Consider the following 23,502-nt stretch of genomic DNA (forward strand, 5'->3'; position numbering starts at 1 on the left):
TGTACAGCCAACATATGAATTACAAATTTTTGGAAGACATGGCTTCCCTAGGAAAAAAGATGAGTGCTTAGTCCATTTGTAAAGGTGGCCAGAAAAAGAGATTCCAAAAAATAATATATAGCAATTCTCACTGTGAGAAAAATCTTTCTTTCATGCAAAAAGTCTTTTTCTTTTAAAAAAGCAAAAATGGTATTTTGACAATAAAGTTCCTTGGAGATGTTGACAAAGTACCATTCTGACCCCGATGTATTTCATTCAGAAAGGAAGTTGTTGCTTAAACAAGTGCATAATGAAAAAGAGATTATACTTTGAATGACACTGAAAACTGAATTATAAACTGTGTATATAATTTTTAAGCACTGAAATCATGAAAGATGATAAATAAGCAAAAGGTAATCTTTTATTTTCAGCTATTCCCTGGGGAAAATTAAGGAAGAAAAGGTTGCTTCATTATAAATCACTGGGAATAAAAGTAATTTTGTTCTTTTTATTTTATATCTTCTTATATTATCTTGCTCATTTTCAAGTTTGAGTAAAAGGATTTTTAAAAATGATAATCTATTTTATACTAATTTTACATTTATTTGATTCTGATCTTTTCTAATGAAACTTTCATCTCCTCTCATTTGCAACCTGAAGCTAGGTCACCAAACAGGATATAATGAAAAAAAAATCACTAAAATGATAGCTTGGCCTGTTTTTGAAAGAAGATATTTACAGGTTGCTAGGATCTAGGAAGTTATCACAAAGTTCCCCGAAGTTAATTTTTCCTTTAATATGTACTTATACACAGAGAGGAAAAAAAATATCCTCTTAGCCATTCCCTTCTCCAGGGGATCTTCCTGACCCAGGGGTCAAACCCAAGTTTCCCACATTGCAGGTGGATTCCTCACCATCTGAGCCATCAGGGAAACCCTCTTAGAAGCAACGCAGAAGACTAAAAAGAGTTGGAGACAGAAGTAAGGAGATATCTTCGGTCTTGGCTTGTCACTGGCCTGAGCTAAGGAATGTCACTCAACTTCCCTCAGGCTCAGTGTCCTTGCAGGCAGAAAGAAGATGTCACCTCTGTTCCACTTCAGCAACTGCCATATGGTGAAAGTTGCTTGTTGGTGCTTATTGGGCTTTTTATGGAGCTATGAAGACAGATATAATTCTGCTTTTGAGGAACACACAGAGGGGAGATGTGATGTAAATTGGAATCTAGGGTCGAATCACAGAATGCTTCTGGAAGGGGAAAGTCCTGAGGTACAAATATGAGTTAGGGAAGAGAATGCAAGAAGAAAAGAACATTGCAGCTAGAGGACACAGCATTGCGTGAAGGTAAAGAGTGCAAGATGTTGGAGGACTTGTCAGTCATACAGTTGACTGAAACAGGAGAGGAAAACTCAAAGCTGAGGTGGGAAACGTAGACAGAATCCAGATTATTGAGAGTTACACGTGCTGGGCTATGGCTTTGCATTTTAGTCCCAAAGCAAGGAGTGGAAGTGAGGGGCAATGCAGGATCGTGAACAGGGAAAACACTCCAGTTTTTAGAAAACTCACTCTGAAGGCGGTATAGACAATGGCTCAGCAGCTGGGAAACTCATTCAGAGCCCATCACATTAATTCAGGTGAGAAACACATAGACCTAAATTAAGAGACGGTGGCAAGAACAGAGAAGAAAGAACGGTCTTGAGAGATGGCGTGGAGGTAGAGCTGACAGAGTTTAACGTCTAACTAGGGGTATACAGGAGAAGGGAAATGGTGTGAATCACAGGTTTCTGACTTGGCTGGGTAAACAGTGTGGTATTCCACAAGAAATAAAGAAGATAAAGTAGGTTTCTGGGGCTAGACAAGTCCAATTTTGGACACATTGAGCGCATTGTCCCCATGGGTGATGTGCAGAAGGCAGCTGGCCATATGAAATGCATTTGACAATTCTGCGAACTGTTCCAGTGTGGATAATGTTACTTGAATTCAATTCTGTATTTTCAGTGTGTGTATTAACTCTTTTAAGGCCACTAGGTAAATTAGTGTAAGTGGTTTATTCTAAGGGCTTCAAAAACTAAGATAGCTCTCATTTTTTACTGTATTTGTTTGTTAAACTGAAATTATTTAACTACCTGCAATGTCATTTCTATTGTGAGCTATCTCTGATGGTTTGTGGGTACTTGTTCATGGGCATGTAGCTGGCATCTGGACTGAATTAAAAAGGGTTACCACGCAGATGGAGACAGAGGACAGAACTCTGGAACCCTTCTTTCATGCAACCTCATTGCCCATCACATTTTCCTAAATGCATCCCTACTTCCAGCTGCCATGGGGTCATCAAGCCTTGGCTTAAATCACATGTCCTCTGGCTTCAGGTCCCATGATGAAAAATTTATGGAGTCTTGGACACATTACAAGTTTTACAGCTTTACAGCTGAAATCCTTCTAGTCCTTCTGACCTACTGAAGGAAAGAAAATATGTTTTATTTTATTGGGATTCCCAAACATTTCTTTGAGTATATACATTTTCCCTACAGAATGTGTATGTTGCTTCCAGCAATGTGTTTCATATTACGTTGAAGAGTAGGGACGCTCTGATAGAAGGAAACAGCTTGGTCTTGTTGCCAGTACAAGAGGAAAAAAACAACTTGCAATTGGAAGCATGATAAAGTCTATGGATCATTAATTTGCCTTTCTCTTTGACTGAGGATACCTTATATGAGTCAATGACTGTACCCTAGTTTGTTTTAAAAATGGTACGTATCCCTAACTCATCATATGCTGGCTTTTTGAGGGGAGGTCTTTTTACTAGCTTATACACACACAAATATATATAAATGTATGTATGTATGTATTTTCTTCCTAGAACCTTAAAATTATCCATGTTCTTATTGCATGTTCTTATAAAGTAGCTCACGCTTGCTCAGTTGCATCTGAGTCTTTGCAACCCCAAGGACTGTAGCCCACCAGGATTCTCTGTCCATGTGATCTTCCAAGCAAGAATACTGTAGTGGGATGCCATTTCCTACTCCAGGGGATATTCCTGACCCAGGGATCGTACCCACGTCTCCCGAGTCTCTTGCACTGGCAGGCAGATTCTTTACCGCTGTGCCACCTGTAGCTCAACACCCTTGAATTAAACATTTCCTGGATAACAAGCTTTCCAATCTATGTCAAAGCCTAAAGTCTCTCTTTCTTCAGGGGATTATAAGTAATACTAGTTCAGATGTGGCTTGAAAACGGGCTCACCTTGACAATGAAATCTGCTGTAAGTGGTCCAGCCATTCTCAGTATCTCTTTGTCTGGAAATTTCTGGAAGTCCACACTAGAATTGTCCACAAGAAAGATGCCTGTAGAGCTGAGATTGTTTTCACCTTTAGCCCCCTGGAGGGTTTTGGTTTCCAGATCTACATAATCAAACACAGGAAGAGGAAAGAAAGATGTTCCCAGGGCTACCACAGACCACACGCAAGCACATCCCATACAAAATCTAGAGCTACAAGAGGGAGAAGTATCATTCTTTATAGGGCTGACATATTTGAAATGTGATAGAAACAAAATAGATAGGCACTGCTGGATCACATAGGAATTGATGCAGCAAATGAAATTATTTTAAAAGTTATTAATCAAGAATTCAGGGCTCCCTGTCAAAAAATCTTCAATTCCCTGGATGACTTCATTTGGGTACCCTAATTTACCACAACCATATTCTTTGGACTAAACCATCTCATCCCCCATACATCTTATTGATTTCAGTCTTTACAGCCCTCAGTCTCAAATTTACCCAGTAGTTTTCCTTTTTGTCTATGAGACCCAGGGTACCTCTCTGAGTTCCTTAAGCACTCATTGGGTAATTTGATATTCATGTGTTACCTTGCAGTTATTGATACTTTGTGGTTACTTATTGCACATGGGCTATTGTTCAAAATGAAAAAAAAAACAAAACAAAACTACAGTGGCTTAAAGACAGAGAACTAACTATCCTCTTTACTTCTCTTTCTTTTTAAAATCCTTTTTAAATTCAGTCCTGTGTACTTATATGGCAGCTCATAAGAACTTAGGATGGAGAGAAGAACGTCTGGATCCCTGGAGCATTCCAATCTGAATTTGCCCAGTGACAAAGCCTAGGCAGCATCTTTTGTTTTAGGAAATCAGAGCATGCTGGGGAGGAGGGTAATTTTGATATATATTTCAAAGCAGGTTAAATTCTCATGTGATTGAGTACTTTAGAATAATTGCCTGGTACATGAAGAAACGTGGTTCAGTTCAGTCAGTTCAGTCACTCAGTCGTGTCCGACTCTTTGTGACCCCATGGACTGCAGCACACCAGGCCTCGCTGTCCATCACCAACTCCCAGAGTTGACTCAAACTCATGTCCATTGAGTCGGTGATGCCATCCAACCATCTCATCCTCTGTTGTGCCCTTCTCCCGCCTTCAATCTTTCCCAGCATTAGAATCTTTTCCAATGAGTCAGTTCTTCACATCAGGTGGCCAAAGTATTGGAGTTTCAGCTTCAGCATCAATCCTTCCAATGAATATTCAGGACTGATTTCCTTTAGGATGGACTGGTTGGATCTCCTTGCAGTCCAAGGGACTCTCAAGAGTCTTCTCCAACACCACAGTTCAAAAGCATCAAATTCTTCAGTGCTCAGCTTTCCTTATAGTCCAACTCTCACATCCATACATAACTACTGGAAAAATCATAGCTTTGGCTAGACGGACCTTTGTTGGCAAAGTAATGTCTCTGCTTTTAATATGCTGTCTAGGTTGGTTATAACTTTTCTTCCAAGGAGTATGCATCTTTCATTTCATGGCTGCAGTCACCATCTGCGGTGAGTTTGGAGCCCAGAAAAGTAAAGTCTATCACTATTTCCACTGTTTCCCCATCTATTTGCCATGAAGTGGTGGGACCAGATGCCATGATCTTAGTTTTCTGAATGTTGAGCTTGAAGCCAACTTTTTCACTCTCCTTCACTTTCATCAAGAGGCTATTTAGTTCTTCTTCACTTTCTGCCACAAGGGTGGTGTCATCTGCATACCTGAGGTTATTGATATTTCTCTCAGCAATCTTGATTCCAGCTTGTGCTTCATCTAGTCCAGCGTTTCTCATGATGTACTCTGCATATAAGTTAAATAAGCAGGGTGACAGTATACAGCCTTGATGTACTCCATTCCCGATTTGGAACCAGTCTGTTGTTCCATGTCCAGTTCTAACCGTTGCTTCCTGACCTGCATACAGATTTCTCAAGAGTCAGGTCAGGTGGTCTGGTATTCCCATCTCTTTAAGAATCTTCCTCAGTTTGCTGTGATCCACACAGTCAAAGGCTTTGGAATAGTCAATAAAGCAGAAATAGATGTTTTTCTGGAACTCTCTTGCTTTTTAGATAATCCAATGGATGTTGGCAATTTGATCTCTGGTTCCTCTGCCTTTTCTAAATCTACCTTGAACATGTGGAAGTGCACGGTTCACGTATTGTTGAAGCCTGGCTTGGAGAAATTTGAGCATTACTTTGCTAGTGTGTGAGATGAGTGCAATTGTGACGTAGTTTGAGCATTCTTTGGCATTGCCTTTCTATGGGATTGGAATGAAAACTGACCTTTTCCAGTCCTGTGGCCACTGCTGAGTTTTCCAAATTTGCTGGCCTATTGAGTGCAGCACTTTCACAGCATCATCTTTCAGGATTTGAAATAGCTCAACTGGAATTCCATCACCTCCACTAGAAACATGGATAGACTAAGTCTAACAATGGTTTTAAAACTTGCACAAAGACCCTTGGTTTTGGCAAGGGTTGTTTAGCAGAAACAATCCCTGGTACAGTAGGGATCTGGGTCTCCTAGTCATTTAGTCAGAATGACTCCCCTCTTGTACATTCTGTAGATTGAGGTTTTGGAGTTAAGGACAGTTTTCAGGTCTCTGGAGGCACTAAGATACCCAATTTAGTTACAATAAATTACTCTAGATGTCTACTTCAAGTTTCCTACTAGAAGGACTAGCAATGGGTAGAAAACAGTGTCCAATTAATGCCCATGTCCCAGATGAAGTTGAGCAGCCCTTCTCTGGGAGTAGGTCTGGCCTTCCACCCAGGCCCCAGTGCAGGGAGGACCTCATGGAAGAATATAAGGCACATGCAGACGACATGGAGTGGGAGAAGCATAGTGGTTATCATCAGAGGGAAGCAGCTCTGTGTCTCTTTTCCCTAGCCTTCCCTCCTCCAGCTGCCTCCGCTAATTTGTGGAGGGATCTCCAGGACATAAATTAATTTAGTTTTGGAAAACTCATGAAGATCTAAGCCTGAGTATCTGATTCAGTTTCATCACCAGGCCTCCCAGCTATCTTTCCCAAAATACTTCTGACTAACGATGGGCTGGGCCTGGACAGACTATCTACTCATGTGGAGCGTGTGTTAGTCACTTAGTTGTGTCCAGCTCTTTGTGACTCCATGGACTGTGGCCCATTAGGCTCCTCTTTCTGTGGAATTCTCCAGGCAAGAATACTGCAGTGAGTAGCCATTTCCTTCTCCAGTGGATCTTTTTGACTCAGGGATTGAACCTGGGTCTCCTGCATTGCAGGCAGATTCTTTACCATCTGAGCCACTAGAGAAGCTCCCTAAATATTTACAGCTGGACTCATATTGGGCCAGCTTCTGGGACTCAAGGATAAAAGGGCTGCAAGAAAAACAGGGCAATATTTATTCACACATTTATTTTACTGAGTTATATTCCAAACATCAAAACTGCCTTAGTTATACATATGTTATCAATAGTATGCCTATTGGCAGAAAAAGCAGATTCTGTTTTGCTTTCCATCATTTATGATTATCATCTGAAGCTTCACCTATCCAATCTCTAAAGTAATTAAATCAAACAAAGCCAATTCTTCAGCTTCTTAGGAATCATACAATTAGGAAGTCTGGGATGCCACTACATTTATAAAAATGAATTTTCCTCTTACATCTATTCCTTTGGGTGGGTCCTTTCTTCTGCAATGAGGAGTAAGTCCGCCATTTGGTGATGGACTGGTCTAGACTTTTTTTTTAGCCTCTCATTGCACAGAAAAATACTTTTTTTGACTGAGGTTGTTACACCAGCAGTTAATTCTGTCCAGTTCTCAAGGGGAAAAACAAATCATTTGAATGGTAATAGTGTACAAACATATATCATCCTTGGACATGTGAACAATATATTTTGGGGGGTTGTTCAGGGTTAAAAAAGGACTTGGGTCCATATAAGGTGGTTTCCCAGAATCTTTTGACTTTGCCTGGACTGTACCTTACTTATTCCTTTATGTCACATGACCTCTTAAATCCCACCTTTCCCATGACATGCAATTATTTTTATTTTTAGAAAGACTTCAGTAGGCTCTCTGAACTTTCACAGGCTCCAATTTGTCTCCCTCTTGTTTGTCTTTCTGGAATGATTTCATTTATAATCCAATTGCCAAAAGATAATGCTTGCTACCTAAATTGGCTTCTTAGGCAAGTGTGTGGGAGGGAAGAGAAAGCAGATGATAGATGGTTCTGGAGGAAGCTAGGAACAGTCACAGCGGAGATCAGAAATGCTCAAGGGACCAACTGAAGAGAAGTCTTTCAGTGAAAGTGAATTTTGCAGAGAATGCTGGCATATCCTGTCCTATTCTCTCCTGGTTTATAGCCTATAATTTTCTCCTTGTGATTTACAAGTTTCCATCTAAACAACACTACATGGTAAAAAAAAAAAAAGATGTGGCTATGTACTGCTGGCTTGGCATGACTAAAGATCAATTCTTGCCCAGGCTCTGGTTGGACCCTGCTACCATTTGATCTTTGGGGTTATGATTACCCTTCAATCCTGAATTCCAAAAGCTATCTTCAAGATGTTAGGGTCTTGCATTATCTTTTCTACCTGGTGTGCTTATTTAGACCCCACAGTTCTCTTTAAATGCCATTGGGTTAAGACTGTGAGGAGTTTCTATATTCCTCTAAATTGATGAAGTAATGGAGCATGAAAGTAGAAATTTAAAAGAATGAAGAAGAGGGAGGGAAGGTTGGAAAGAAGAAGAAAAACAAGAGGTGAGGCAAGGAAAAGACTGAGATTGACTGAAGAGGAAGAAGAGAGAGAATGAGAAATAACATGCACAAAATCATAAACATGTGCTTAACTCAGGAACAATCTATTGGAAGCATCAATTTTGCATCTTTCAGGATGACTGTGGTTAGAGGTAATAACCAGAGAGGTTTCTGCTATCTCCTAGGCAACTGAAAAAGAAATAAAAGTACTCAAAATACCATATTATGATAGAGAATTAAGATTTGTATTCCTAAATCGTAATCTTTTCTGGGGGGGGGGGAGAAAAAAAACAGAATAATGACTAAAATTCTCAATATCCAAAAGTCAACAACTGAGTTTACTTACACAGGTGATCAGGTCCTTTTAAGACAAGACGAATATGTCTGCTTCCATAGGGAATACCAACCACTGTGTTGTCCACTAGAGAGAAAAAAGCAGAATCTTAAAACACATAATTTGATACAAAATTACTGATTATGTCCTATGTAAGGCACTGATTTACAAACACCCCCAAATGACAATCTTTTAAAAATGTGTTTAAAATCTGAACACCAATATGTGGGAATCAAAATTTACACTTTCTACAAAATAAAATATGCTGAAAAAGCTGGTCACTTGCTAATTCATAGGGATCTGGCCTTTGAAAAAAATATATGAATTGTGACATATTGAAAAAAGAATTTACAAGTGTTCATTTCTAATGTTAAAACCTGATCCTGTATCCTCATATTTTAAACTGGAGCAGTTGTATAGAATTACAAAAAGAAAATAAGTTCTAATGCTCTAAAGAAGATTTGATTATATTAAAATCTGGCTTTCCCTTGAGCAAAGTGAGTATGTTGGATGAGTACCACAGATCAGAAGGCACTATCTTGTATTTTTTTAACTTTCTAGGTCAGAAATCATGCTTTCCATTCTTTAATATCCTTCACACTATCTACAGCTAATACTATATTTTGTGAGTGTTCCATAAATGTTTACTAACATTCCCCCAACATTCCCTCTTGATTTTGAAAATTTTTAAAAATTGACTGAATTAGAGATTATTTTAGAAATTATTCACTTTTCATCCTATCTGAAAACTGAGCCACAATTCAGTGGAAGCACTCCTAAAACCTACATTTGCTAAAAAATTAGAGGAATATAACATGTACCTCAAACACATCATAGGTGTGCTCATTTAGAACTCTATTTGTGAAATGAATCCTTTATATTTGCATAGCACTGAAGAATTTCACTTTCCCCTAAACTTTACTATTTATTCCGTCACCCCAAACTTATAATATGGGCAAAGAGGATGCTATCATTCCTATTTGATGATGAAGAAATGAGGCCTCTGAGAAGTATAATAAGTAACAGAAGGTCAAAGACCAGGAGGGCATTTCAGAAGACAACAGAAAGGCAGGCATTTTTAAACTCATCAGCATATTCAGAAACTCTGTGGGATTCTTTGTTTCCCATCTTTCCAGCATTAAACATTACCATCCTATCTATCACTGGAAGAATTTCATTTGAGTAAAAGAATCCCCAAAGCTAGCCAATTTCTCTGAACCTTAACATTATCATCCTGTCTTTGGGAGAATTTAATTTCAATAAATGAATTTCAGACATTCTCTAACTTCTCTGACTCTTAGTTTCTCTGTAAAACAGTGAAACCAACACTTACTTCACATACTACTGTTAGCAGATGTAAGTATGACTATAGATATGTATACCAAGCAGACATATAGTCTGGAACACAGTAGGTATTTTGTAAATATCATTTTATCTGTCTATTCCAAGTATCCTTAAGGACGGAGATTGAAATGCTGTTTACTTTGATGATGTTTTTAAATGCTCCAAGGCCCAGAGCTCATAGCCAGCTGAATGAGAAAGAAGAATCATATGCTCCCAATTTCTTCCCTAAAAGGTTACATTTATCAAGTTTTCTACAATATTGAACATTCTACACACATTACAACCTTTTAGTTGTATTTTAATGCCAGGCACTGTTAAAGAAAAGGCTGGATTTTGGATAGCTAAGAGTTTGTGGCACAGAAGAACAAAATATATAAGGGGAATACAGAAAAGGAAAACAAATGTTGAGACTGGGCCCTTAGAGCTTTAAACATCTTGCATTAAGCCATGGGTATTTAAGCTTATAAAAGAAACTCAAAGCAGTTAAAACAATGGGCTTTCTAGAAATAGAAAGTCTTTGTTTATCCACAGGTCAAGTAAAGTGCAAGTAAAAGGAAAGCTCTCTGGCCCTGCAGTGCTCAGCAGTGGGCTTCTGACCCCCACATGGCTCAGCAGCCTCCCTCTTGTTCTGCTGAGAAGTGACTCACTTTCCACATGCGGGGGCATTAACCCAATTAACTCAAGCTTTTGGCTGGCACAGTCACTTTTGTACACTCCCCAAGGAAGATGGAGAAGAGCCTAGAAGGTTGTTGGGGGAAGAGGGTAGGATGGAGAGAGTAGACCAGGCAAGATGGAATGTCTCCAGATTGCCCTCTGCTCTTGCTATGTCAAAGAGAAATACGGAGAATTCGGGCTAGTGCCAACTTGAACAGTCAGCAATGCACAGCACCAGATGTAGGAAGAGTCCCTGCTTATCCTCCTATGGTTCTATAAAGGGTGAACAGACAACTGGTAGGTCATCAGGCAACTGCCAAATTGATTATTTTATTCTATAGATACTATCTGAGTGTCTCCTAGTATCAAGCTTCATGTTGTTGTTGCTAAGCCGTGTCTGAATCTTTGTGACCCCAAGGACTGAAGCACGCTAGGCTCCTCTGTTCATGGGATTTCCCAGGCTAAAATACAGGAGTAGGTTGCCATTTCCTTCCCTAGGGGATCTTCCCAACCCAGGGATCGAAGCTGCATCTCCTGCATTGCAGGCAAACTCTTTGCTGCTGAGTCACCAGGGAAGCCCACATATCAGGTACATTTCAGTGACAAAGAAGACAAACCACTCGTCCAACATTATGGTTCCTACAAAAGGGACCTAAGATAAAATATGCAGGGAAATACCACATACCATACTCCAATCATGGAAATTCCCAAGCACATTAGTTTCTTAAGATCCCTGAACCAAAGAATTCCATTTCACTCTATTTAACTAGTGTGTTCCCAATGTGTTTACCCATGGAAACTTTTTATGTATTGTCTTTTCACACTGTCGGATACATCTCAGAATATACTTTGAGATATGGTGCTCTTCACTTGGCAAAAAAGCAAGATAGGAAAAAAATTAATTTTATTTGCCACATATTGATAAAAAGCCAGTCTTTGAGTTACAGATGTATTAATAATTGTCTCATTTGATGATAAATTCTCAGTGATTAGGGATGGGTTGGAAGATTCTTCTACTTGCTGTCGAATACAGTATGGTGCACAGAGGGGTGTTTAAGAGACTGGAGAAGAGGGAGTGGAGGAAAGGGAATCCTCCTACACTGCTGTGGGAAAGGAAACTGGTGCAACCACTTTGGAGAACAGCATGGAGGTTTCTTAAAAAACTAAAAATAGAGCTTCCATATGATCCAGCAATTCCACTCCTGAGCATATAGCCAGTGAAAACCATAATTCAAAAAGATACATGCAACTCAGTGTTCTTGAAGAAGGAAATGGCAACCCACTCCAGTATTCTTGCCTGGAGAAACCCACACACAGAGGAGCCTGGCAGACTACAGTTCATGGAGTCACAAGTGTCAGACACTACTTAGCGTCCAAATCACCACCAACTCAATGTTCATTGCAGCACTATTTACAACAGCCAAAACATGGAAGCAACCTAAATGCCTGTCAACATAGGAATTGATAAAGAAGGTTCCAATTAACAATGGACTATTACTTAGCCACAAAAAATAATGAAGTAATGCCATTTGCAGCAATATGGATGAACCCAGAGATTATCATACTAAGTGAAATAAGTCAGACAAACATCATGTGATATCACTTATATATGGAATCTTAAAAAATATACAAATGAGCTTATTTATGAAATAGAAACAGACTTACAGAAAACAAACTTATAATTACCAAAGGGGATAGCAGGTGGGGGAGAGAAATAAACTAGGAATTTGGGATTTGTATATATATATATACACACTGCTGCTGCTGCTGCTGCTAAGTCACTTCAGTCGTGTCCGACTCTGTGCGACCCCACAGACGGCAGCCCACCAGACTTCCCCGACCCTGGGATTCTCCAGGCAAGAACACTGGAGTGGGTTGACATTTCCTTCTTCAATTCATGAAAATGGAAAGTGAAAGGGAAGTCGCTTAGTCGTGCCCGACTCTTAGTGACCCCATGGATTGCAGCCTACCAGACTCCTCTGTCCGTGGATTTTCCAGGCAAGAGTACTGGAGTGGGGTGCCATCGCCTTCTACTATATATAAAATAGATAAACAACAAGGACTATATAGCATAGGGAGCTATATTCAATATCTTGCAATAACCTATAATGCAAAATAATATGAAAAAGAATATATATGTGTGTGTGTTTGTATAACTGAATCACTTTGCTGTATACATAAAACTAACACAACACTGCAAATTAACTATACTTCAATTAAAAATGGTTAAAAAAAGACACTAGAGAATGTGTGAGAAGGCTGGTTTTATCACCTTCCTCCTGAATGATTAATTTGGTTGGTATGGCTCAGAGAAGGCGATGGCACCCCACTCCAGTACTCTTGCCTGGAAAATCCCATGGACGGAGGAGCCTGGTAGGCTGCAGTCCACAGGGTCGTGAAGAGTCGGACACGACTGAGCGACTTCCCTTTCACTTTTCACTTTCATGCATTGGAGAAGGAAATGGCAACCCACTCCAGTGTTCTTGCCTGGAGAATCCCAGGGACGGGGGAGCCTGCTGGGCTGCCGTCTCTGGGGTCGCACAGAGTCGGACACGACTGAAGCGACTTAGCAGCAGCAGCATGGCTAGTAAGGTAGGTGGCTACATTCTTTCTTACCAGGCTGTGCATTTCTTGGATGCCCTTCCCACAAAGGCACACTGCCCTATGATCAAATGCATCTGCTCTAATCTGTTCTGGCTTTGTTGACAGAACCATGATGCCAATCAACAGAACATATTTCTAGGTTATTAGTAAGCAATTCCGACTTCCTTCAGAAATTAGATACTCTCTCTCAGTTAAAGAGACAAGTTTTCCATGGGAATCAAAAATTCTGTCATTTCACATTTATAGGATGTAAAAGCCCTTTCCCCAAAAAACTGTTCTCAACAATTTTACTTAAAATATTTCCTCAAAAATCTACAAATGTATATATATTTCACATTTTTCAATAAACCTTTTATATTTGTTTTTAATTTTGTCATATATGGATTTATTCATGTGATTCATTGCTGTATCAGAAAACTTGACAATAATAATTTTTTTAAAAGACAGGATTTCCCATCCTGATATCTGAGCTTGTCTTGTTTTTAGACCTGTTGGTAAGTTTCACGCTTTTAGAGATTCTTCTCTGTAAGCTTATGAAGCTGATAGTTAATCTTATTATTATTTTTTAAATGAAAGAGCCACTATTAATATAGTTGGCTACAGATAAAAATAATGCGCTAATGGAAGCAACCTAAATGTCCATTGACAGATGAATGGATAAATAAGATATATAACATATAGACGAAAACAATTCACCACTATAAAAGGGAATGAAGTAATTCCCTTTTTAGCAACATGCAGGGATACTGAAATCATACTAAGCAAAGTAAGTCAGAGAAAGACAAATATATGATATCACTTATATGTGGAATCTAAAATATGAGACAAATGAACTGATTTACAAAACAGAAACAGACTCACAGATGTAGAAAACAAATTTATGGTTAACAGAGAAGAAAGGGGATGGGGGAGGGACAAATTAGGAGTTTGGGATTAGCAGATACAAACTACTACAAACAAAATAGATAAATAGCAAGGTCCTACTGTATAGCACAGGGAACTACATTCAATACAGTAATAGACCATAATAGAAGAGAATATGAAAAAGAATATATATACACATATATAAAATGATATGTATATTATATATATATACACATAGATACATAGGCTTCCCTGGTGGCTCAGATGTAAAGAGTCCACCCACAATGCGCGAGACCTGGATTTGATCCCTGGGTTGGGAAGATCCCCTGGAGGAAAGCATGGCAATCCACTCCAGTATTCTTGCCAGGAGAATCCCCATGGACAGAGGAGCCTGGCGGGCTACAGTCCATAGGGTCGCAAAAAGTTGGATGTGACTGAGCGACTAAGTACAACACACACATACACACATATATATGTAACTGAATCACTTTGCTGTATACTAGAAACTAACACAATATTGTAAATTAACTATAAGTGAAAAACTAGTTTGTCAATAGTTTTTTTTTTTTTTTTTTACTTAGTCATAGCATATGGCCTGCAGGATCTTAGCTCCCCAACCAGGGAGATCCAACCCACACCCTTGGCAGTGTAGTGTGGAGTCCTAACCACTGGACTGCCAGGGAATTCCCAATAGTCTGCCAAGCTTGAGGAGATTTGAATGGCTTTTTTTTTTTCTCTTCATGACAACTTTATTAGTATTAAAATATATACAACAAACTAAGGTGAGACTGAGGGTTTGAGGCTTTCAGAACCTGTCCCCATCCCTACTGTTTATCGGCACTTGAGCAACGGAGGATGCATACTGAATAGGCCAGACCAAGTGTAGCCTTCTCTCCTGCTGAGGAACTTCATCCCTACAGATGCCTAGGTCAAAACCTTTGGAGACATCCTTTACCTCTAATCAGTTACAAAGTCCTACTGTCACTAGAGTCAAAATATCATATATAATTGATTCGAAGAGGAACAATTGTTCACATCAGAATATAGATATATGTATATATATAAAGTCAGAATGCACTGCACCGTCGATAGCATTTATATTCTCTCTCACAGAGGTAGTATCCCTGTCACAGTTATTTTTGCCTACATAGGTACCAACCAACGTCAACACAGGCAATACATCAAATTTGCACAGTGGATGTCAGCAGCATGGAAGAAGATGACAAGACGATAGTGGAACATGGTATTTAACCTCTTGGAACCAAATTGTTGTGGGAGTTGTAAGGAGATAAATAATCAAAAGCACTTAACATTTCCAAAGTGGGAGCCGAAAGCAGGCTGCTTCTACATAATTGCAAAACTGAATCAAGAACCCAGGGTCAAAACTTCTGTTTCCTGTCAAGATGAAGGAACAGGGCCCAGGCTTAACCTCCTGCCTGAAACAATCAAGAAGTCAGAAAAAACTGTATGAAAGAGTGACTTTCAAGACCCTGAATATTAAGCAAAAAAGGACAGCAATTTCTGGGATTCTGGAAAACAAGAGAAGAACCTTAACATTGCCCAGCCCAAATTCTGCCTTGAAAGACTTTTCCAGGCCATCCATGGAAGTGGGAACTTGGATAGAGCTTGGAGGCTTCCCTGAGTTAAGGAGACAAAGCTAATAAGGGTCCAAAGACATCAAGGTGACTAGAGTTTGAAGGACAGGTTATCCCTCTGGGTCCAGAGAGAAGAGAGGAATACGTGGACGACTCGAGATTTAAGACCATTCCTTTAGGTGTTCAGCAGTGATCCATATACTAATCAGTACATGTGTGTGAAAAGCAACCTCAGTACATGCATGTGAAAAAGCACCCTGAGGCCAGGAAAAGAACTACATAAATAGGGAAACACAAAATAGAACCAACACAATTCTAGGACTGAGAATATGTTATTCCAGCAGCCAGGCTGGAAAGTTAAATAATTCATGGAACATTGAGTATTCAGAAGAGTCTTGTCTCAGTAGCAGGGCACATTAGTTATCACTAATCCAAATGTGGCTTTGGTCCATCTATCAAATTTTGAGAACCAAAAGGATCAAACTGATTCCAAGTAACCGCTTCTAGAGCAAAAGTCAGGAATATTTATAGGAATACAAAAATATCTAGTATCCAAGAAGATAAAATTTGCAGTGTCTGAAATTAGGTCAAAAATTACCCAGCATGCAAAGAAACTCCCTCAAATACACTCATACTTGAAAAGAAAAATAAATCAATTAAAACAGTTACTGTAACTCTATTCCTTATGTTGAAAAGCTTAAGTAAAAACAACAACAAAAACTCTAGGTCCAAAGAATTTCACTGGTAAATACTACCGAGCACATGAAGAAGAAATAACATCAATCTGTTCCACTAAACACATTCTCTTCCACTAAACAGAAGAGAAGTGAACAGACTTCCCATTTCATGGCATGAGGTCAGTATCATGCTGATACCAAAACCAGACAAAGATGGTATAAAAAAGGACAAAATGGACAACTATCTCTCATGAACATGGATGTTAAAAACTCACAAACAATATACTGGAAAATCAAATTCAGTAATTCATATAAAGAATAACACATCATGATTTAGTTGAGTTTATCTCAGGAATACAAGGTTGATTATTTGAAAATCAATTAATATTATCCATTATAATAAAAGTTTAAGGAACTTTCACATGATCATATCAGTTGAGGTAGAAAAAGCATTGGACAAAATTGAACATCCATTCAAGAGAATAATGCTCAGCAGATTAGGAATAGAACAGAAATTCTTCAAGGTGATAAAGAGCATTTACCAAAAAACCTACAGCTAACATCATACTCAATGGTGCAAAACTGAATGCTTTCCCCCTTAAAATTGGCAGGAGGTTAAGAATAGCCATTCTTGCCATGTCTGCTCAACATTGTACTGGACATCCTTGCCAGTATGGTAAGGCCATTAATAAATAAGTGGTTTACAAATAGAAAAGGAGAAACTAAAGCCATCCTTATTCATAAACAACATGATTGTTTATGCAGAAAACTCAAAAACTCTCAGAACTATTAAGTGAGTTTAGCAAGTTCATAAAATAGCCAAAATAAACTAGTAATACACAACTGGAAACTGAAATAGAAAATATGATGCCCTTTGTAATAGCTGCAAAATGTTGAAAGAGGTATAAGTCTAACTAAAATATATGCTGAAAATTAAAAAGGGACTGATGAAGCAATCAAAGAAGATCTAAATAAATGCCTAGACATGAAGCGCTCATAGGTTGATATCGTCACGTATAAAATACATCAATTCCCTCCAAATCAACCTATAGAATAAACAAAATTAAAAGTCCCAGCAAGATTTTCTGTATATATGGACATATTGTAAAATTTATATGCAAGGTCAAAGGAATTAGCATATAATAGCTAAAATGAGTTTGAAAGGGAGAATAAAATTAGAGAAATCAAACTACCTGATTTTAAGGCTTAAAGTTACAATAACTAAGACAATGCAGTATTGGTGAAAGAACTGGCACAAAGATCAGAAGAGAGAGCCCAGGAGTAGACCCACACTGAGACAGACAATGAATTTCTGATAGTTTTAAAAACAATTCAAGGGAGAAAAGATCAACTTTTCAATACATGGCTGAAAGAATTGGACATCCTTAAAGAAAAAATTCAACCTACACATAAAACATACTTTATATAAAAATTAACTGAAAAGAGGTCATAGACTTAAAGGTAAAATATAAAACTATAACTCTTTCAGAAGAAGACACAGAAGAAAGTTTTGTGACCTGGGATTAGGCAAGGAGTTCTTAGATATGACATTACAGGCACCATCCATGGAAAGAGAAAAATAAACTGGTATTCATCAAAATTCAAAGCTTTTGCTTTGTGAAAGATAAAGTTGAGCAACTTTGAAAAAAGAAGGTATAAATATTTTTAAGTTGCAAATCCAACAAAGGACTTGTTCTCAGCACATGTAAACTCTCAACACTCAACAGCAGGAAACCAAAACGTTTGTTTTAAAAACTGGCAAGTAACTTTAATTAATACTACATCAAGGAGGAAATAAGCACATGTGTGACCAGCAGAATAATTCCTCACCCTTCCTCTTGCCAAAGACGTCCATATCCTAAGCCCCAGAACCTATGAATATGTTACATGAAAAGGGGGAATTAAGGTTGCTGATGAAAAACGTTGCTAATCAGCTCACCTTAAAATAGAAACAGCATCTTAGATTATCTAGGTAGGCCAAATATAATCACAAAACTTCTTTAAACTGGAAAAGGGAGAGAGAAGAGGTGGTTAGAGTCATAGAAAGATCTGAAGATGCTGTTACTGGCTTTGAAGATGCCAAGGCTTGTAGACAGCCTTCAAAAGCTGAAAAATCAAAGAAAATGGACCCTTCAGAAGAAATACAGCCCTGCTAACACCTTGATTTTAGTCCAGCAAGACCTACTATAGACTTCTGACTCTCCAAAACTATAAAATAATTGTGTTGCTTTAAGCCACTAAGTTTGTGGTTATTTGTTACAGCAGCAACTGGGAATAATACAACCTAGGGCCTAGAGGAGCTACCCCACGTTGAAGGTCAGGAAGGGTGGAGGTGAGGAGATACCCCTTGTCCAAGGTAAGGAACAGCAGCTGTGCTTTGCTGGAGCAGCCGTGAAGAGATACCCCACGCCCAAGGTAAGAGAAACCCAAGTAAGATGGTAGGTGTTGCAAGAGAGCATCAGAAGGCAGACACACTGAAACCATACTCACAGAAAACTAGTCAATCTAATCACACTAGGACCACAGCCTTGTCTAACTCAATGAAACTAAGCCATGCCCGTGGGGCAACCCAAGACGGGCGGGTCATGGTGGAGAGATCTGACAGAATGTGGTCCACTGGAGAAGGGAATGGCAAACCAGTTCACTATTCTTGCCTTGAGAACCCAATGAACAGTATGAAAAGGCAAAATGATAGGATACTGAAAGAGGAACTCCCCAGGTCAGTAGGGGCCCAATATGCTACTGGAGATCAGTGGAGAAATAACTCCAGAAAGAATGAAGGGATGGAGCCAAAGCAAAAACAATACCTAGCTGTGGATGTGACTGGTGATAGAAGGAAGGTCCAATGCTGTAAAGAGCAATACTGAATAGGAACGTGGAATGTCAGGTCCATGAATCAAGGCAAATTGGAAATGGTCAAACAAGAGATGGCAAGAGTGAATGTGGACATTCTAGGAATCAGTGAACTCAAGTGGACTGGAATGGGTGAATTTAACTCAGATGACCATTATATCTACTACTGTGGGCAGGAATCCCTCAGAAGAAATGGAGTAGCCATCATGGTCAACAAAAGAGTCCGAAATGCAGTACTTGGATGCAATCTCAAAAACGACAGAATGATTTCAGTTTGTTTCCAAGGCAAACCATTCAATATCACAGTAATCCTAGTCTATGCCCCAACCAGTAATGCTGAAGAAGCTGAAGTTGAACGGTTCTATGAAGACCTACAAGACCTTTTAGAACTAACACCCAAAAAAGATGTCCTTTCATTATAGGGGACTGGAATGCAAAAGTAGGAAGTCAAGAAACACCTGGAGTAACAGGCAAATTTGGCCTTGGAATACAGAATGAAGCAGGGCAAAGACTAATAGAGTTTTGCCAAGAAAATGCACTGGTCATAACAAACACCCTCTTCCAACAACACAAGAGAAGACTCTATACATGGACATCACCAGATGGTCAACACCAGAATCAGATTGATTATATTCTTTGCAGCCAAAGATGGAGAAGCTCTATACAGTCAGCAAAAACAAGACCAGGAGCTGACTGTGGCTCAGATCATGATCTCCTTATTACCAAATTCAGACTTAAATTGAAAAAAGTAGGGAAAACCACTAGACCATTCAGGTATGACCTAAATCAAATCCCTTATGATTATACAGTGGAAGTGAGAAATAGATTTAAGGGTCTAGATCTGATAGACAGAGTGCCTGATGAACTATGGACAGAAGTTTGTGACATTGTACAGGAGACAGGGATCAAGACCATCTCCATGGAAAAGAAATGCAAAAAAGCAAAATGGCTATCTGGGGAGGCCTTACAAATAGCTGTGAAAAGAAGAGAAGCAAAAAGCAAAGGAGAAAAGGAAAAATATAAGCATCTGAATGCAGAGTTCCAAAGAATAGCAAGAAGAGATAAGAAAGCCTTCCTCAGTGATCAATGCAAAGATAGAGGAAAACAACAGAATGGGAAAGACTAGAGATCTCTTCAAGAAAATTAGAGATACCAAGGGAACATTTCACGCAAAGATGGGCTTGATAAAGGACAGAAATGGTATGGACCTAACAGAAGCAGAAGATATTAAGAAGAGGTGGAAAGAATACACAGAAGAACTATACAAAAAAGATCTTCACGATCCAGATAGCCACGATGGTGTGATCACTGACCTAGAGCCAGACATCCTGGAATGTGAAGTCAAGTGGGCCTTAGAAAGCATCACTACAAACAAAGCTAGTGGAGGTGATGGAATTCCAGTTGAGCTATTTCAAATCCTGAAAGGTGATGCTATGAAAGTGCTGCACTCAATAGGCCAGTGAATTTGGAAAACTCAGCAGTGGCCACAGGACTGGAAAAGGTCAGTTTTCATTCCAATCCCAAAGAAAGGGAATGCCAAAGAATGCTCAAACTACCACACAATTGCACTCATCTCACATTCTAGTAAAGTAATGCTCAAAATTCTCCAAGCCAGGCTTCAGCAATACGTGAACCGTGAACTTCCTGATGTTCAAGCTGGTTTTAGAAAAGGCAGAGGAACCAGAGATCAAATTGCCAACATCTGCGGATCATGGAAAAAGCAAGAGAGTTCCGGAAAAACATGTATTTCTGCTTTATTGACTATGCCAAAGCCTTTGACTGTGTGGATCACAATAAACTGTGGAAAATTCTGAAAGAGATGGGAATATCAGACCACCTGACCTGCCTCTTGAGAAATCTGTATGCAGGTCAGGAAGCAACAGTTAGAACTGGACATGGAACAACAGACTGGTTCCAAATAGGAAAAGGAGTACGTCAAGGCTGTATATTATCACCCTGATTATTTAACTTATATGCAGAATACATCATGAGAAACGCTGGGCTGGAAGAAACACAAGCTGGAATCAAGATTGCTGGGAGAATAATCAATAACCTCAGATATGCAGATGACACCACCCTTGTGGCAGAAAGTGAAGAGGAACTAAAAAGCCTCTTGATGAAAGTGAAAGAGGAGAGTGAAAAAGTTGGCTTAAAGCTCAACATTCAGAGAACAAAGATCATGGCATCCGGTCCCATCACTTCATGGGAAATAAATGGGGAAACAGTGGAAACAGTGTCAGACTTTATTTTTGGGGGCTCCAAAATCACTGCAGATGGTGACTGCAGCCACGAACTTAAAAGACACTTACTCCTTGGAAGGAAAGTTATGACCAACCTGGATAGCATATTCAAAAGCAGAGATATTACTTTGTCAACAAAGGTCCATCTAGTCAAGGCTATGGTTTTTTCTGTGGTCATGTATGGATGTGAGAGTTGGACTGTGAAGAAGGCTGAGCACAGAAGAATTGATGCTTTTGAACTGTGGGTTGGAGAAGACTCTTGAGAGTCCCTTGGACTGCAAGGAGATCCAACCAGTCCATTCTGAAGGAGATCAGCCCTGGGATTTCTTTGGAGGGAATGATGTTGAAGCTGAAACTCCAGTACTTTGGCCACCTCATTCGAAATGTTGACTCATTGGAAAAGACTCTGATGCTGGGAGGGATTGGGGGCAAGAGGAGAAGGGGACGACAGAGGATGAGATGGCTGCATGGCATCGCTGACTCGATGGATGTGAGTTTGAGTGAACTCCGGGAGTTGGTAATGGACAGGGAGGCCTGGCGTGCTGCGATTCATGGGGTTGCGAAGAGTTGGACACGACTGAGGGACTGAACTGAACTGAACTGAAGAATATGTTCAAAATCATAAGCCATTATTTATATATACAAATCCATATATATATATATATATATAATGCAAAAGAATGATGAGATACCACTACACACCAATCAGAATGGCTAAAAATACTGAAAATATCTAAAAAATACTAAAAAATACTGAAAATATCAAGTGATGACAAGAATGCAGAGCACAAGTATGCGGACGATACCACTATTATGGCAGAAATCCAAGAGGAAATGAAGAATTTCTTGATGAAGGTAAAAGAGGAGAGTGAAAAAGCTGCCTTAAAACTCAGCATTCAAAAAAATAAGATCATGGCATCTGGTCCCATCACTTTATGACAAATAGTTGGGGGAAAAATGGAAACAGTGACGGCTTTTATTTTCTTGGCTCCAAAATCACTGTAGATGGTGACTGCAGCCATGAAATCAAAAGACACTTGCTCCTTGGAAGAAAAGCTATGACAAAACTAGACAGTGTATTCAAAAGCAGAGACATCACTTTGCTGACAAAGGTCTGTCTAGTTAAAGCTGTGGTTTTTCCAGTAGTCATGCATGGATATGAGAGTTGGGCCATAAAGAAGGCTGAGTGCCAAAGAATACTGATGTTTTCAAGCTGTGGTACTGGAGAAGACTCTTGAGAGTCCTGTGGACAGCAAGGAGATCAAACTAGTCAGTCCTAAAGAAAATCAACCCTGAATATTCACTGAAAGGACTGATGTTGAAGGTGAAGCTCCAATACTTTGGCCATTTCATGCAAAGAGTGGACTCATTGGAGAAGAACCTGATGCTGGGAAATACTGAAGGCAGGAGGAGAAGGGGACAAGAGAGGATGAGATGGTTAGATGGCATCACTGACTCAATAGACATGAGTTTGAGCAAACTCGGGGAGACTGTGAAGGACAGGGAAGCCTGGCAAGCTGCAGTCCATAGAATTGCAAAGAACTGGACCCGTCTGAGCAACTGAACAACAAAATTCCCTAAGAAGTCATAAGGCATTGTGTCATAGTTTCTTAATTTCAACAGAGGCTTCCTCCCCCACCCCTTAATGGTGCATAAAATAATGGCACATCTTTCAATCAATGGTGTCTTGGACTCAAAGAAATGCAGTTTACCCAGCATGGGATATACTACCATGGTCCATGTCATCTTCATACCCAGCTGGACTTCTTGACTGCTCTTATTATATCCACAGTTAGACCCACTATAGTCTATTCTCAACAGAGCACATAGAGTGATACTTTAAAACATAAACCAAATGAAGTCATTACTCTGCTCAAAATCTTCCTGTAACTTCTCATCTTATTCAGGTTAAGAGCCAAAGTCCCTATAAAATCCTACAACATCTGTACCATTCTTTATCCCACCTCACAGTTGTCCTGCCTTCTTTTCCTCTAGTCTTTAAACTCTCTTTACTTCAGTTACATCAGCTTCTCTGCACATTAAGAAATATGTCAAGAACGTCTCTACCTCAGGACCCTTGCACATGCTTTTCTCTATGCCTGGAATTTTCTTCCCTCTGCCTTGTGCATGATACTCTATCTGTATCTCCCTCAGATCCTTGCTCAAAATGCCATCTTATCAGTGAATGTTTTCTTACTAATCTATTCAAAATTGCAATTCCCTTCAGTACCTTTGGCTGCCAGTCCATCTCTATCTCTAGTTCTTTTCCTACTCTGTTTCACTTTTTTCTATGACTTTTCTATGTTCTACTTTTTTTCCTT

General features: G+C 39.4%; 1 protein-coding gene across 14 annotated transcripts in view; it reads right to left on the reverse strand.

Moving 5' to 3' along the window:
• The window catches only part of ADAMTSL1 (ADAMTS like 1), a 1,112,438-nt gene that overhangs the window by 280,253 nt on the left and 808,683 nt on the right, over positions 1-23,502 (reverse strand). For 13 of the 14 annotated variants that reach the window (XM_086414961.1, XM_086414960.1, XM_086414965.1 and 10 more), the window contains 2 exons: positions 8,363-8,437; positions 3,220-3,377 (listed from right to left, as the gene is read on the reverse strand). In XM_086414961.1, the coding sequence (XP_086271087.1) occupies positions 3,220-3,377; positions 8,363-8,437 (233 nt within the window). The remainder of the gene's footprint in view (positions 1-3,219; positions 3,378-8,362; positions 8,438-23,502) is intronic. The other variant, XM_086414970.1, reaches the window with a different exon arrangement.

This window comes from Bos grunniens, chromosome 8 (genome assembly GCF_055505025.1).
Source record: "Bos grunniens cultivar Pamir isolate PY7600 chromosome 8, Bosgru_T2T1.0, whole genome shotgun sequence".
Classification (NCBI taxonomy): domain Eukaryota; kingdom Metazoa; phylum Chordata; class Mammalia; order Artiodactyla; family Bovidae; genus Bos; species Bos grunniens.